The 14,582-nt window shown below is 54.1% G+C and overlaps 2 protein-coding genes across 4 annotated transcripts; both read right to left on the bottom strand.

Annotated features, from left to right (window-relative positions):
* Positions 1 to 36: 36 nt before the first annotated feature.
* Rhoc (ras homolog family member C) lies at positions 37 to 5,910 on the bottom strand. Of its 2 annotated transcripts, none has more exons than XM_076861571.1 (5): positions 5,818 to 5,910; positions 2,581 to 2,830; positions 1,545 to 1,665; positions 1,161 to 1,291; positions 37 to 305 (listed from the first exon to the last, which is right to left on the bottom strand). In XM_076861571.1, exons 2-5 carry the CDS (start codon positions 2,734 to 2,736, stop codon positions 132 to 134), a joined length of 582 nt encoding a protein of 193 aa, XP_076717686.1. In that variant the 5' UTR covers positions 2,737 to 2,830; positions 5,818 to 5,910; the 3' UTR covers positions 37 to 131. The 2 variants fall into 2 exon arrangements, with proteins under 2 accessions (XP_076717686.1, XP_076717685.1); XM_076861570.1 differs by having other exon boundaries at positions 2,581 to 2,744; positions 5,818 to 5,885.
* A 1,956-nt stretch (positions 5,911 to 7,866) lies between these two features.
* On the bottom strand, positions 7,867 to 14,184 carry Ppm1j (protein phosphatase, Mg2+/Mn2+ dependent 1J). 2 transcript variants are annotated; one of them, XM_076861623.1, is made up of 10 exons: positions 13,849 to 14,184; positions 12,412 to 12,526; positions 11,645 to 11,932; positions 11,245 to 11,363; positions 10,676 to 10,760; positions 9,746 to 9,864; positions 9,483 to 9,546; positions 9,218 to 9,325; positions 8,924 to 9,075; positions 7,867 to 8,361 (listed from the first exon to the last, which is right to left on the bottom strand). In XM_076861623.1, the coding sequence occupies exons 1-10, from the start codon at positions 14,172 to 14,174 to the stop codon at positions 8,292 to 8,294; spliced, it is 1,446 nt and encodes a 481-aa protein (XP_076717738.1). In that variant the 5' UTR covers positions 14,175 to 14,184; the 3' UTR covers positions 7,867 to 8,291. The 2 variants fall into 2 exon arrangements, with proteins under 2 accessions (XP_076717738.1, XP_076717737.1); XM_076861622.1 differs by lacking the exon at positions 7,867 to 8,361 and adding an exon at positions 8,485 to 8,785.
* Between the last annotated feature and the right edge of the window lie 398 nt (positions 14,185 to 14,582).

Raw genomic sequence — 14,582 nt, 5'->3', positions numbered from 1 at the left:
AATGCAGTCCTGGGCAAGAGGGAACTGGAAAAAGGAGCCTTCAGCATGGAGTCCTAAGGGTGGAGCTCAAGGGCAGGTGGGTGATCCCTAAGCCCCTGTGAAGAAAAGGGGCATCAGGAGCCGTGGGGATCTCAGAGAATGGGACAGCCCCTCCGGCGCTTATTCTTGCGGACCTGGAGGCCAGCTCGAGTGGCCATCTCGAAAACCTCCCGCACTCCCTCCTTGGTTTTGGCGGAGCACTCAAGGTAGCCAAAGGCACTGATACGATTTGCCATATCCCGGCCTTCCTCAGATCGGACGGGTTCCTGAGAAGACAGAAGATAAGGCAGAGGAAGCTGGTGGCTAGGTGCACCTCTCACCGCATCACCCATAAGTATAGTAACTATAACAAATACCTCCTCCAGCCCCGAAACCACAAAGCATCCAGGCCCCGGCTGCCCCCAGCAGGGATCTAAGCCTCATGTTTACATTCAAAGTTGTCCCCAGACTAGCCCCTCCTCTTCCACCTAGTCGCAGACCCTATGGTACACATATGTTTTGCCTGAATGTGTGTCGGCTACCTCCTAACTGACCTCCCTTCTCCATCCTCCCTTTTCTCCAACCCATCCTCTGCCTGCTGTCCCCAGTTTAAAACCTTGCCTTATATAATTATCCTCTCAAGATAGTCTCTATTCCATACCCTGGCAGCTTCCTGTAATAAACTGTTCCTCTGGTCAGTGGGCCGTTAAGTGAGACCCTGAATAAGCCAGCTCCCTCGCCCCCTAAGCCTTTCTTCAGCCATTGATGATGCCCTTCCTCCCCAGGTACACTGATGGCACAGTCTGCATACCCCAAGTGAGACATAAGCTGTCTCCCTGTGGACGAGGACTTCCTTATTCATCTTAGTAGCCCCAATTCCAAAGACAGAATAATAAACTGGAATAAATGAAAATGCCAAGTGACCTTGGACAAGTCACTTCATTCTCTGATCATCTGATTTGATACTGAGGTTCCTTCTGGTTCTTAGCAGGGCACACACATGGGAGAGGAGGAGGTAGATATCACTATGACTGCTTAACACAGGACAGTCGGCTGAAGAGAGAGCTCCTTTCTGCCCCAGCCTGCAACCCCTCAGAGGGCACCTTCCTCCCCAGGGTTCCCCATCAGGCAGCCCTACCCACCTGCTTCATCTTGGCCAGCTCTCTCCTGGTATGCTCATCTTGCCTCAAGTCCTTCTTATTCCCCACTAGGATGATGGGCACGTTGGGGCAGAAGTGCTTCACCTCCGGGGTCCACTTCTCAGGAATGTTTTCTGCACAGACATGTCCCAACAGGTACCTCGGCTTAGGCATGTGAGCCCTGGTCTTCCTTCCCATAGTGGTCTGAGGCTGATGGTCTCCTTCATACCTCAAAACCCCATCCCTTGTAGCATATCCTGCCCTAAGCCCTTCCAAGCACCGGAGATGCCACAACAAAGGAGCCAGCAGGGCCTGAGTGGCCCTTGAGACTCCATCCCCACAGGCCGACTCCAAAGGGTCTCCACCCCCTCTCTCCAAAGTCCTCACCCAGGCTGTCGGGGCTGTCAATGGAGAAGCACATGAGGATGACATCTGTGTCCGGATAGGAGAGAGGCCGCAGACGATCATAGTCTTCCTGTCCTGCTGTGTCCCACAAAGCCAGCTCCACCTGACAAACAGGGGCAATGCAATGCGTAGCTGACCCCAAGGGCCCCAACCTGCTACCCAGAGAGCCTCTCAAACCACTGGTCCTGCTGTGTGCCAGGCACCGTATTAATCACAGTCACAACAAACTCAGATGAGTTTTTCTTAAAAGTTCTAAGATGTAAACTGGGTGTACTGGTACATACCTATAAACCAGCAATGTGGGAGGCTGAGGCAGAAGAATCGCCAAGTTCAAGGCCAGCCTGGGCAACTTAACAAGACGCTGTCTCAATTTGTTTAAAAAAATAAAAAGGGCTAGGGATATAGTTTGGTGGCAAAGTGCTGCTGGGTTCAAACCCTAGTAACCCCTCTTCCACAAAAATCACTAAAATGTGTTTGACTCTTGTGATCTCAAATGAATTGCTATCATGAATACATCTTTAATTCTCACACTCCTTTGGGGTAATTCATGCCATCATCACCATTTTGTGGTGGTGGGGAGTTTAAACCCAGAAGCAAAGGGACTTGGCCCTGATTACAAAGCGAGTATGTGACAGAACCAGAGGACATATCCAGGTTTTCTTTGGGGTACTGGGGATTAACTCAGAGCCTCATGCATGCTAGGTAGGCAAGTACTCTACCAGTAAGCTACACTCCAGCCCTTTTTATTTTAGATAGGGTCTGGATAAGTTGCCCACACTGACCTCAAACTTGTGCTCGATCTTCCTGCTTCAGCCTCCTGAGTAAGCTGGCATGATGGACATGTACCACCACACGTGACTATATCCAGGTTTTCTAAAAGTGCAGTTTCATTTCTCAAATTTTACTTGTTCCCACAGGAAAATAAAACAAAGATGTGAGTGGGTGGTAAGGAAGGACACACTACGCATGACCAGGGGCAGGGTTCCAAGGCAGGATAGGAAAGGGCTCTTGGCCTTACCTGCTTGCCGTCCACCTCAATGTCTGCAATATAGTTCTCAAAGACAGTAGGGACGTAGACCTCTGGAAACTGATCCTTGCTGAAGACGATGAGGAGGCAGGTCTTTCCACAGGCACCATCCCCTACAATCACCAGCTTCTTTCTGATTGCAGCCATGTCTGGGGCTGGCAAACAAGAGGCAGTAGGGATTTGGGGAAAAAAACTAGTAGTCCAAAAACTGCTCTGTGGCCTCCAGAACCTCCCCACAAACCTGGGCAAAGGAAGAGAAAACAGAAAAGGGGGCTTGCTTCGGCACATTCTTGCCAAGCACCAATCCTGTAGGAAACAGAGTTTAAGATTCCTAATTTCTGGGGCAGGGACAGGTCTTCTCCAATGGGTTAAAATATAGCAGTGGGAGGTGGAAGAACCCACTTGGGAACCAGAAAACATGACTTTCAACGTTATCCACTCAACGGAGGGGAAACACTCAGCAAGGTGTTCAGGGATGCCTCCAGAAAAGCCAGCTTTTATCTGCTTTGCCTATTGGAGTCATGAGACAGATTTCATTTGTAACAAGATTTTGATACATTTAAGGTTTAATAATTGCTAAGGTGTAATCTAGAACAGATTGTCCCTCGGCTTGAGTCACGCCTGCCTGGACACAAACAAGGAGTCCCTCTACAAAACCAGAGACTAGTAGAACCACTTACTGGGTGGCTGATAGGTAAAAGAAGGAACATTTATAAAGCCCCCAGGTGCCCTGTCTTTGTTGGGTAATTATTTCCCTCAGGTTCCAATGGCTTGTTAGGTGAATGGTGCACTTCCCATTTTGACCAACAAGGAAACTCACTGAGGGTTAGATAATCAGAGTGTCAAGGACAGCACTCAAAGCAGGGCTGTATATCTCCAGAGTCTCTGCCTTTCTACATGTCACCTCAGAGGTGGAAAGGAGAGCAGGAGGAGGAAAACCCAGAGGACAGTGGCAGCAGCCAGCAGCTTCTCTGACCCACCCCACCCAGTCCCCAAAGCCCAGAGTCACACAAAGGAGGCTCAGTCCAGGCAGTGCCCACAGCTCACATTCGGGCAGCCTGCCTTCCTCCCCCCTTCCTCCTGGGCCTGGTGGCAACACTAGGTTACTCAGCCCCCAGTAGGGGACAATGACTACACTGTAGGGAGTCACGCATCCACAGCAGAGCGACAGAATAATCCACTAGGGAATCACCTCCACCCACTCTGGAACAGCCCCTTCCTCCCTCTGTCCAGCTCACTTTTATGCCCTGCCCACCCCTCCCTGTGACTCAGGGCAAGGAGTCAGCTTCCCAGGGTTAGCATGTGTCCCTCTTCACCAACACACATGCAGTTCATCACACCTGCAGTTCATCACACCTTCACAGCTTCCCTCACTTCCTCCTTCCCCCGGGGAGGGGAGCCAAACTCCACCCAGCTAGATTCCCAGGCCTGCAGTCAGGGAGAAAGAGAGGGTGGGCTCTGGAGCTGAAAAGAAATCTAGGCTGTTGGGAAGAGGGAGGGAGCTAGAGCCTGGGCTGGGAGGAGCCCCAAAAGAAATGACAAATGAGGACCAGTCCCTGCACCAACTAGGCAGGGAGCACAGGGTACGGTAGGTAACCTGATCTCCGCCTCAAACCTAGTTTTTTCTCAGTCCCACATCCTGTCATGCTGGGCTGAGCTCTTCTAGTCCCTGCATTCCACCACCTCACTCTATAGCCTGGGTCTGCTTTTTAGGAAGCAGAATACTCCAGCCCCAGGCTGTTTCTCTTCAACAGTGGGATGCTAGGCGGCCCCTCCCTCTCCTCACTTACACATTCAGAAAACTGGGAAGTGGGGGAAGAGGACCTGAGTCACTGAGAATTTATAGGAGCCACTCTCCAGATCACAAAGGGGCTCTTCCTGATACCCCAAATGACAGGAAAGATGTGCCCTGCCAACACATCCCTTCCAAACAGGGGTTCCTTGAAGTCTACCCAGGTGACTGACACTAGGATTTCTTCCAACTCCCCCACCTACTCCCATTAGTTCAACTCATTCAGCTGTGTAAACAGGGTCTGGGGTAACTCCAACCCGGGCAGTGCGGATAGAGAGCAATCACTACCGATCTACCAGGCAACTGGCACCAGATGGTGGGAGGCAGAGGCCAGAACTCCAGGACAAGGACATGAATTAAGTGACCTGGAACCCCCAGCTCAGAAGACTTTCCCTCCAGGCTCTGGTTGGGCCAGAAGAGCAAGCAGCCCAGGCCAGGCCAGGACACAAGCCCAAGGCCAAGATGGCACGGACAACAGCTCCCTGTGAGAGGCAGCCCCAGAGGAACTGCCCCACTGACCCTAAAAGGGGCAACCAAACCCCACGCAGAGACTGAAGTGGAGCTGGAACAGAGCCTGGAACTTCTGGCGCCTCCCCCGAGACAAGATATGTGGATACGTAGCCCTCTCTCCTCGCTCATTCTCTTGATTTTCCCGAAGATCCAGTGGCCTCCTACCCGGCTCACTTCCCCTGAAGTTTGGGAAAGACTCACTCTTCAGACGACACCTCTTCCTCAACTTTAAAGCCAGAACGGAGAGAACTCTGTGCCCCGGGCTCCCCAGCCGACACCCCTAAGATAAATCTTCAGCCTGGCTGGGGAGTGTGGAGGGTGGATTCCTTCACACACTCGCATGAACGAACACACGAACAGATCCTTCCCGGTCTCCCCTACCCCATGCCCCCAGGCAGGTTCCAAGGACTGTCGAGGGCGGCGTCCAACCTCCGCCGAGCAGTGGCAGCCCCCAAGGGTCACACCGCGCCCTTATTCCCGCCATTCCACCGTCCGGGCCTGGGAGAACTCCCAGCCCATCCCCAGCACCCCAGGCCAGGTCCGCGCTGGGCTGTCCAGCCTGGGGCTAGCCAGGGCGGCCGGGCTGGGTTCCCTGGCGGAGGGAGATCAAGGCCGCCCCCTTGTTCCGCGGGGGAGGCTCGGGGAAGCCGGGAGGGAAGGAAAAGGACTCGGATCAGGACCTCGGCAGGAGAGAGCCCCGGCCAGGCCGCTCCGGAGGCCCCTGGCTGCAGTCCGGGGAGGAGCCGAGCAGGCCGGACCCCAGCGCAGCCCGGACGCCGCGTCCAAGGGGGGGGACCGCGGCCCGCACTCCGGCCCAAGCCCCCTCGCCGGCCCCGCCCGAGCTCCCGGCGAGTGGAGAGCAGGAAAGTGTTCTCCCGGGAACTCGTTCCCGGGACGCCCTTCTCCCCCTGCCCGGACCCCCGTACCTTCCGCTCCGCCGCCTCCAGCTGCGCGGCCGGTGCCGGAGGCTGAGACTGACCCGAGGGGCCGGCCCCGCCCCGCCCTCCTTCAGCGCCGCGGCGGGGAGGGCGGGCCCGGCAGGGGGAGGGTCGGCCCGGGGGCGGCCCTTGGCTCGGCCCGCCTCCGGCCCCAGCCCCGGGCGGCCACAGGTCGCCTCCGCTGCAGCGCGAGGGTTGGGGGCGCCTGCCCCGGGCTGGGGGAGAGGCTGGAAGGAGGGTCGCCGGGAGCTGCCAGGACTGCAGAGGAGTGGGCGGTGACCGGAGCGGGTGGGACCCCGGAGGACTCGGCCTCTGCCCCGCCTTCCAGCCCCTAGGCGCAGATCGGCGTCGAGAAAGTTGAGAGGCGCTCGGGGTGGCGTCTGGAAGGGCCGCTGCTGCCCTCCCGCGGCCAAGCAGCACCCGCTCCGGTCCCACCTGGGCGCTCGCGGGAGGCAGGACTGGGAAACCCGAGTGCCCGCGCGGGCGAGGGAGTGGGAGTGGGACGTGCAGAAGACCACTCTCTGCCACTAGAATCCTTGCGGAGCAAGCCCAGCCCGGCTTCATCCCTAGTCTGAAGGCCCTTCAGGACCTTCTGGGACCTGCAGACCCAGACCACCGTTCTGCCTCGGATTCCCTTCCTTCCACTGCCTGGAATTTCCCTAAGTCCGATTCCTACCTACTTCTCCAAGGGTACTCTTGGAAGTGCTTCTGGACCCCCAACCAGGAATACAGTTCCCACTCCTATTGTATTATTGTGCCGTTAGTGACACTTAGCCCCGTCTGATGTGTTACACACCGTATTTACCTACATGTAGATCTTCCTTGTAAAAATGTCTGAGGAGGTGGACAAAGAAGGAGGAAATCTATCGACATTTTATTGACTTGTATTCTGGGCACTACATGACTCAACCTTTTAAATACTTGTCACAATCCCTTCGGGGGGAAGTATACCCATCTCCTGTTGCCTGTAAGGAAACTGAGGTTTGAAGACGCAGCTTAGCAAATGTTTGAGATTTCTGACAGCAAGAACTCATACAGTCAGGCCTGGGTGACTCCAATGCTGGTGCTGCCTTCTGATGCCTACCTTGCTCCTCCAGTCTTCCCCTCCCCTCGTCTAGCACAGTGTGTGGGACACGATCGGTTTTCAAGAAATATTTGCCGAATGGATGCATGTTAGAAGTCTTACAGACTTTAAAGATCTGAAGTACAGCCAACACATTTGGTAAATGAGCAAACTGAGTTCAAGAGCAGTTTGGTCCCCAGGCCTCTTAATCCACTCAATAGTTCACTCAGTGTGAAGTGAGAGCTATGTGCTGAAGACTGGATTCATGCCTTCAAATAATTTACAGTCTAAATGAGGAATACAAGACAATCTCAAGATATCTAACGCTTATGGAACCTGACTCATTAACCATTTCAGTCCTCACAATAACCTGATGGCCTAATAGTGTTATCTCCATTTTACTGAGAAAACAAATGGGGGCTCAGAGATTACAGAGTTGGTGTTGGGTCTGGTCCTAGAATTCAAACCAATGGCCTCTAGAGACCTTGCTCTTAATTGCCATTTCCCTATGGACAACTCTTGCAGGCGGCCATACAGGAGGCATTTGCTGTTGGGGGGTGGAGAGAATGCATTAGCTGTGGGATGCCCAGCCCTGAAGAATGGATGAAGTATTCAAATTAGGTTGATGTGTATATTTTAAATAACAAGTGGAAGCTACTACAGGCCCAAGAGTCATGGGAACTCCCCAGAAGACAGTGATGGTGATGGAAGATGAGGCTGGAGAAGGAAACAGGAGACAGACCAGGAAGGTCCTTATATGCCATGCCCAGGAGTTGACTGTGAATTTTGCTCAGCTGCAGCAAGAAGCTGCTGGAGTTAGGAAACTAATATAATGAAAAACTAAGGAGGTGACAGTGGGAGTGAAGATAAGTGGGAAAAGGTACACACACACACACACACACACACACACACACACGGATACATAAATGTATATATTCAACAATACAGTCATGCATCATTTAATGATGGGGATATAAGAAATGCATCATTAGGCAACTTTATTGTTGTGTAAACATCATAGAGTGTACTTACACAAACTGAGAAGGCATAACCTACTACACACCAAGGCTATATGGTGTATACCATCATAAATGCAGCTCATTGTCATCATATAGCACATGATGGTACTTAGTGATTGATTAGCATGATGAAGAGGAAATTAAAGGGTTACCAACTCCAAGATTTCTAATTTGAGCAGCCAAGCTGATGCCCTTTGAGAAGACGAAGTAGGAGAAGAAACATGCTACGGGGAAAATAGTAGATTGAGGTGTGTTGAGGTGAAGTGCCAGTGGGCTTTCACGGAAATGTTTGGGAGATGACGGGTATGTATGAATCTAAAGCTCAGGAAAGATCTGGGAAGAGACACCAACTTGGAAGAAACATCAGCAGATGGATGAAGCTACAGAAGTGTCTGAGAACACTCAGGGCAAGTGAGGGGATTGAGGAGAGGAGAGGGCAGAAAGAAGAACCTGGAAAAAAAAAATTCATTTTTGGACTGTCCTGATGTTCTTTCTACCACCGCACAGAACTTTTCCTTAACTTTTAGTTTCTAATCAAAGCAAATAAAGACACACACCTTTATCCACTGGGTTTATTTGCCAAGAGCTGTAATTTTGGGTCTATTGGATATCCCTTTTTGGGTTAAACTGCCACTAAAGGCTCAGGGAGACAACTGCAGAATTTGGGCTGAGAGAGGGGTTAGCATGGAGAGGCTGGATGGTGGTGGGAAGGATGGGCTGAGCCCCTCAGGAGTAACTGCCTGGCCCTCCTAGGGGGATGACGAAGACCGAGATGTCATCCCCGGAACCCAGCTTGTTGTTAGGGAGACGCCAGCCACGGTCCCGGGGGGTGCCCCGGGCCCCCAGGACCAGAGCTTGGGCCAGAGCTGTATACCTGCCAGGAGCACATGTGCACATTCATGTATATGGGAAGATAGACACAGAGGCCCACGTGGGGTCCCCAAGCATGGCTTCCCTTTGCCCTCTCCTTCGCCAGTGCCATCCCCTTACCATCATGCCATGCAACCCCTACCTGCTGGGGTCATTGGGTTCATAGGCCGACAGCACCCTGTCCACAGTGGCAGCTACCTCGCAGTCACTGGTGACATCCCACAGGCCATCTGTTCCAAGGACTAGCACATCGTCCGGGCAGTGCTCATACTGTGTCAGGTCATACACTCGAACCTGGTGGGGAAAGGGTATAGGGAGGATTGAGGTATGGGGTTTGCTGGACAGGGAGCGTGGGGATAAAGGGACCCTGGATGAAAGCCAGCTTGAGACCCACAGAGGAGGGAAGGTATAGTTAAGGGGGCCCCCATCAGCTCACCTCAGGGAAGCAGGAGAGGAAAGGCTTGATGGGCAGGGTGGAACTGCAGACCTTAAGGTTGTGGTCTCCCAATCCCCGGGTTACCCCAATAGTGGCCATCACTCGGGCCTGAGGGAAACATGGAGGGGGACGGCTGTTTAGTCCTCTGCCAGGCTCTCTGAAACCACACAGCCCTCCCACCCCTACCCTCAGGTAGAACCTCCACCTCCCTGGACAAATTGTGGTGGGTGCTCCTGCCCTCTCCCACCTCTACCGTGGAGTTTACCTTTTTGCCCTCCCCACAGACCAGAGGAAACCTGAGGTCCTCCAGCTCGATCTTTTTGTAGGCCCTGGGGAGGGGGGGGAGTAGAGGCATCACCTAGGCATCAAAGCCCCTCTCTTCTAGGAGCTGGACACCCGCACACAAACGCCTTAGAAGGGCCCCATCCCCCAACTCCCAGCCTGGCCCGCCTTCAGCTTCCACCTTGCTACTGGTGAGGGACTGGTTGGGTTGCCATGGGAACGACCCAGCTCTGAGGGAAGTGTTACCAGCCAGTCATGTTCTGGTCCCGGTACAGCATCCTCTGCCCCAGCTCCTTGGGCTGAACTCTGCGGGGGAACTCAAGGTGGGTGAATTCACCACCCAGCAGCTCTGGTTTCAGGAAGCCCTGGGGTTGAGAATGGCCAGACAGAGCAAAGGGCCAGAGGGTGTTACACTCACAGCGTACCCTGGTACAATACATAGATGATGTTAATTTTTTTTTCTTCTTTTGCAGTATTGGGGATTAAACCCAGGGGTGCTTTACCACTGAGCTACATCCCCAGCCCTTTTTAATTTTTATTCTGAGACAGGGTCTTGCTAATTTTTTGAGGCTGTCATTGAACTTATGTTTCTCCTGCCTCGGGCTCCCGAGTTGCAGGAATTACAGGCGTGCCACACTGTATCTGGCTAGATGATATTTATTATAGCAGACCTTTAAGTAAAGGTCCACATGCTACACACTATTCTGATACACACATTAACTCAATTAACTCTTCAAAACAACCCATGGGGCAGGAACTATTACTGCACAGAGAGGTTAAGGAATTGTCAAAGGTCACATAATTAGCAGAGAACAACAAACCAGGATTCAGTATCCAGGCAGTCCAGTTCCAGAGCCCAGGGGCCTTTTCTGTTCCCTCCCCCGACCTCAGATTTTACTTCCTTCCTCAGCTGGGCCACAGTGGGTGCTCCAAGCCAGCTAAGGCTCCTTCCTGTAGCATTATCCCCTGGGCTCAGCCCTGCACTTAACAGCCCACACAGCCACCTTCCCAGGAAGCTCCCAGTAGGGAGTGTTCTGTGTTTGGTGGTGGTGGTGGTGGTGTGTGTGTGTGAGACAGAGAGACAGAGAGACAGGGGGGGCGGTTCTCAGGGACAAGAGTGCAGAGAGGCACAAGAACCAGTAAACAATGGGGGTAGGAAGTTTGGTTCCTACTTACAAGCAGCTGAAGACGCTGGCGCTCAGTCTCCGGGGTAAACTCCCGGGACATTGGAATGATTTCACCATTCCGGACAATGATGGCCCTGCCCAGAGACAGAAAAGGCCTGGCTCTCCTCAGCCCCCTTCATGGATAATTCCAGAGGGACCAGGCCTTCCACTTAGGATTCCTTACCCAGGACTCCATCTTTCCTCTCCTTGTGGATATATCAGGTCTTTCTTTATATCTATGGTCCTCCAAGCTCCTTCAATCTTTGGGGTTTCTTTAATTTTTTTTTTTTAATAGTACTGGGGATTGGACCCAGGGCAGCTTTACCACTGAGCTACATCCCCAGCCCTTTTGATTTTATTTTGAGACCCAATTTATTATAGGGTCTCACTAAATTACTGAGGTTGATCTTAAGCTTGTGATCCTCCTGCCTCAGCCTCCTGAGTTTCTGGGATTACAGCCATGTGCCACTATGCCAAGTCCAATATTTGACTTCGAACCCCACCACCTCACTCTTCTATCCCCCCATCCTAGAGAGTATGGCCCCTTGTAGCCACTTTTAAAGCCCTTCTCCTCCATACCTGCTGTCACCTGCATTGGCCACATACACCTTGCCTAGCAGGTACACCACAACCAGTGCACAGCAGCCCCCCTCCACTTGGTGGCCACGACGCTCCCGCTCCCGAGCCATCTGCTCATCCTGCCAAGTGAGGGAGGAGAGTAAAAGAAGAGTTTGCAAACACCGAGTCACCCTCCCCACTCCTATCTGCAGAAATCATCTGGCACAGCCAGACCACAACTGGAAAATAGTGAAACACATGGGGGTAACTATCCCTTCTGCCTCCCCTCAGAACCAAACTCTTCTCTGGCTCTCAGTGGTGTTGTGGGTTCTCAGGGTCAGTCCCTGAGGCCACCCGACTCTCACACAGAGTTGGCCAGAGTGTCTGCCTAGCCAGCCTTTGGCCCAGGCCACCCACTCACCATGAACTGGAAGGCATTCTCAATGGCCCCTACTACCAGGCTTTCATGGGTCACTTCCTTCTGTGAAGACCAGCAGGACTGAGGACCAATCAAGTGAGAAGAATCAGAGCAACCTGGGGTCCCTGAGGTGCCTGGGAGGCAGAGGGGAGGTGGTGAGGGGTCTTGAAGTATTTCTACTAGGTCCTTTAGTTGCTCCCGGATGTGGCGATGCAGGAGCCGTGAGGCCATTTCGGCAGCTCCACCACCGGCATGCCCATCAAACAGGCCCCAATAATAGAAGCAGAGTCCCTGGTGGAGGAAAAGTTGATGGTGAGTAAATCTGTGTGTGTGTGTGTGTGTGTGTGTGTGTGTGTGTATAGTATAGGGAGAAGAACAAGACTGTAGGCATCCAATAAATATCAGAGAGGTTGGCATTACAGGCAAAATTAGATTTATTCACTTATTCACCCAGAGCACACTGCGTGTCAAAAGAAAGGAGAACCTCAAAAAAGCCAAATTCTGAGGATAAAAGATGCAAAAATCAGCATCAGTGATTAATTAAATTATCCATAATACACAAACATCTACATTTGAAGTAGAAAAGTAAATATTCATCTGACATGGCAGGATTTAATGAATCAATGCCACATAAGGGTTCTGTGGCAAACACAAAAGCTAGTGAGTTAGGAGACAGTTCTTCCATGTCTCAAATATAAAACCAGATGCCTGACATCCCTCAGGATGAGTGTCTGTGTCTCTGGAGGCTAGGAGAAGGGGTGAGGTCTTACCTGGCTTTGGCTAGGCTCCCTAGGGGCCCCTGTAACACTCCTCCGTCCTTCCACATACACCACTTCACAGCAAGCCTGGTCCTCATTGTGCCGGCTCTTGCCAGCGTTGATGACCCTGCCAGGCCAGAGTGACCACATCAGGTTGGACACCAGACCAGGTCCTGGAATAACCCCCACCTTAGACACATACACATCCTCCCCTGCCGGCTGGCCAAGCTGAGAAAGGTCACAGCCACCTGGGATCCAGGCCAGAGAGAAAAGGAGCAGGGAGAGCTGACAAGGAGTACTGTCTGGGTGGCAGGCCCTACTTCATAGAAAGGTAGACAGTAGCACCTGCCTGCCTCAGTTCCCCCCTTACTTGGCAAAGGAGGCTCCCTCAGGGGTTCTGCTGGAGAAGGCAAGATGAGGGTAAGAAGCTTTACTTCCCTGCTAAGCAAGACCCTACATTCCACCTCCAACCTCAATCAGTTCTCCCAGTACTTTGTCCCCAGCACCCCACAACTCATGGGCACACCCACCCTCACCCTAAAACTACCCAGCAAAAGTTTCTGCCTGTTTGGCAGTGAGGAAGTGCTTCAGCCCAGATCCGGAAAGAGGAATTGAGAGTAGAGTAAGAGTATAGGCCCACCTGGACTGGGAAGGAGCCACTTAACCACAAACTTCTCCCTTGTAGGAAGTTAAAAGAGGTGGTGGTGGGGCCATGGGACCACCAGCCACCTTTCTCAGCGATCTCAGTGTCCCCATCTCCCTCAGGGTTAGGTTTTCTGGTAGATGCCTTAAAAATACACGTAGCCTAGGAGCACGCCCGCCGTCCTGATCAAGGGGTCTATTTCCTTGATCTGCAGCACTAGTAGGTCCACCCGGAGAACGCAGTCCAAAGGGTACCCTCCCACGGCTGTGGGCTGCCCCCTCCCCCACCCTGGGAGGCCGGCAGCCTTCTGGTGTCGGGCTATTTCTGGGTGTGGAGGGGGAGGGGAACGGTAAGAGGGACAGGGAACTGGGGCTCTAGGGCTGGGAAGCTGCTGATAGTCTTTCCAACAGCTATCTCCCGTTAGAAGGAACTCCGCTCCTCTTTGAACAACCGCCCCCACCCCGCAGTCCCTTAGCCTCTAAACTGCCCAGCCGCGATTAGGAACGGGCCAACTCATCCTTGGCAGAGCCCCCCACCTCCCCCCCCCCAGCTCTGGGAGACAACGGGGGTTTTGAAGCGAGAGAGTGAGGGTGATCAACGAGTTACAAGGTCCTGAGGAAGGTGATTCAGGCTGCACCCGACTGGAGACAGGGCCCAGAGGATAGCAAAGGTCCCGGGACAGGGGGGTTCCTGGCTCCGAGCGCCGCACGGGGGGGGGGGGGCGCATCCCTGGAGCGGGGATGCAGAGTTGGGGAGAGGTGGTAGTCCCATCCAGGTCTGGGTGCTCCGGGGCGGGGGGCGCTCACTCGGCGTAGCCAGTGCTCCAGGGCAGGCGGCGGCCCCTGTCCGGAGGGCTTTGCACAGCCCGGCCCGCGTGGTCGTCGGCGCGTCGCAGCCCCCCGGGACTCAGCTGCAGAAAGGTCGGTCTGGAGAAGCTCGCTCGAGTCTCTACGGTCTTCGCGGACGCCCCGCTCTCGCTCCCTGGCCTCGCTGGAGGGCTCTTGGGCGTCTCTGGAGCGGCAGCCGGTGGCGCCGAGGTCGTGCTGGGCAGGTCTGGGGATTTGGGGCGCGGAGGTGAAGCACCCCCGGAGCTCACCAGGTGCGCCACCGCCGAGCGCACCCGGTTTAGCATGCTGCTTCCCTGCCCCGCCCTCGGCCTGGCCCCGCCCCCGGCCTGGCCCCGCCCCCGGCCTGGCCCCGCCCCCGGCCTGGCCCCGCCCCCGGCCTGGCCCCGCCCCGCTCAGGCCCTGCCCCTAGGGCTCGGCGTGGGCGGTGCTTACCCCTGTTGGTCCTTTGAGGCCATTGGCTCCCCGCCGGGTTGGGGCAGTGCGGGGCAGAACTTCCCCTAGCTCTAGGCCACCCCGGGAACCGCCCCACGGGCTCCCGGTCTCTTCTCCACCTCATTCCGGCTTCGTCCTGCCGCAGTTTCGCCGAGGGAGAAGGGTTTGTTGTGGGAAAGGTCTGAGAGAAGGAGATTTTTACTCCAGTCGTGCTGTAGGGAAGACATCAACTAGACCTTCCCTATTGTGACGAGGGTCGG

Source organism: Callospermophilus lateralis, chromosome 7 (genome assembly GCF_048772815.1).
Source record: "Callospermophilus lateralis isolate mCalLat2 chromosome 7, mCalLat2.hap1, whole genome shotgun sequence".
NCBI lineage: Eukaryota > Metazoa > Chordata > Mammalia > Rodentia > Sciuridae > Callospermophilus > Callospermophilus lateralis.
The sequence above is the reverse complement of the archived record's forward strand: the minus strand, read 5'-3'. Positions and strand labels throughout refer to the sequence as shown.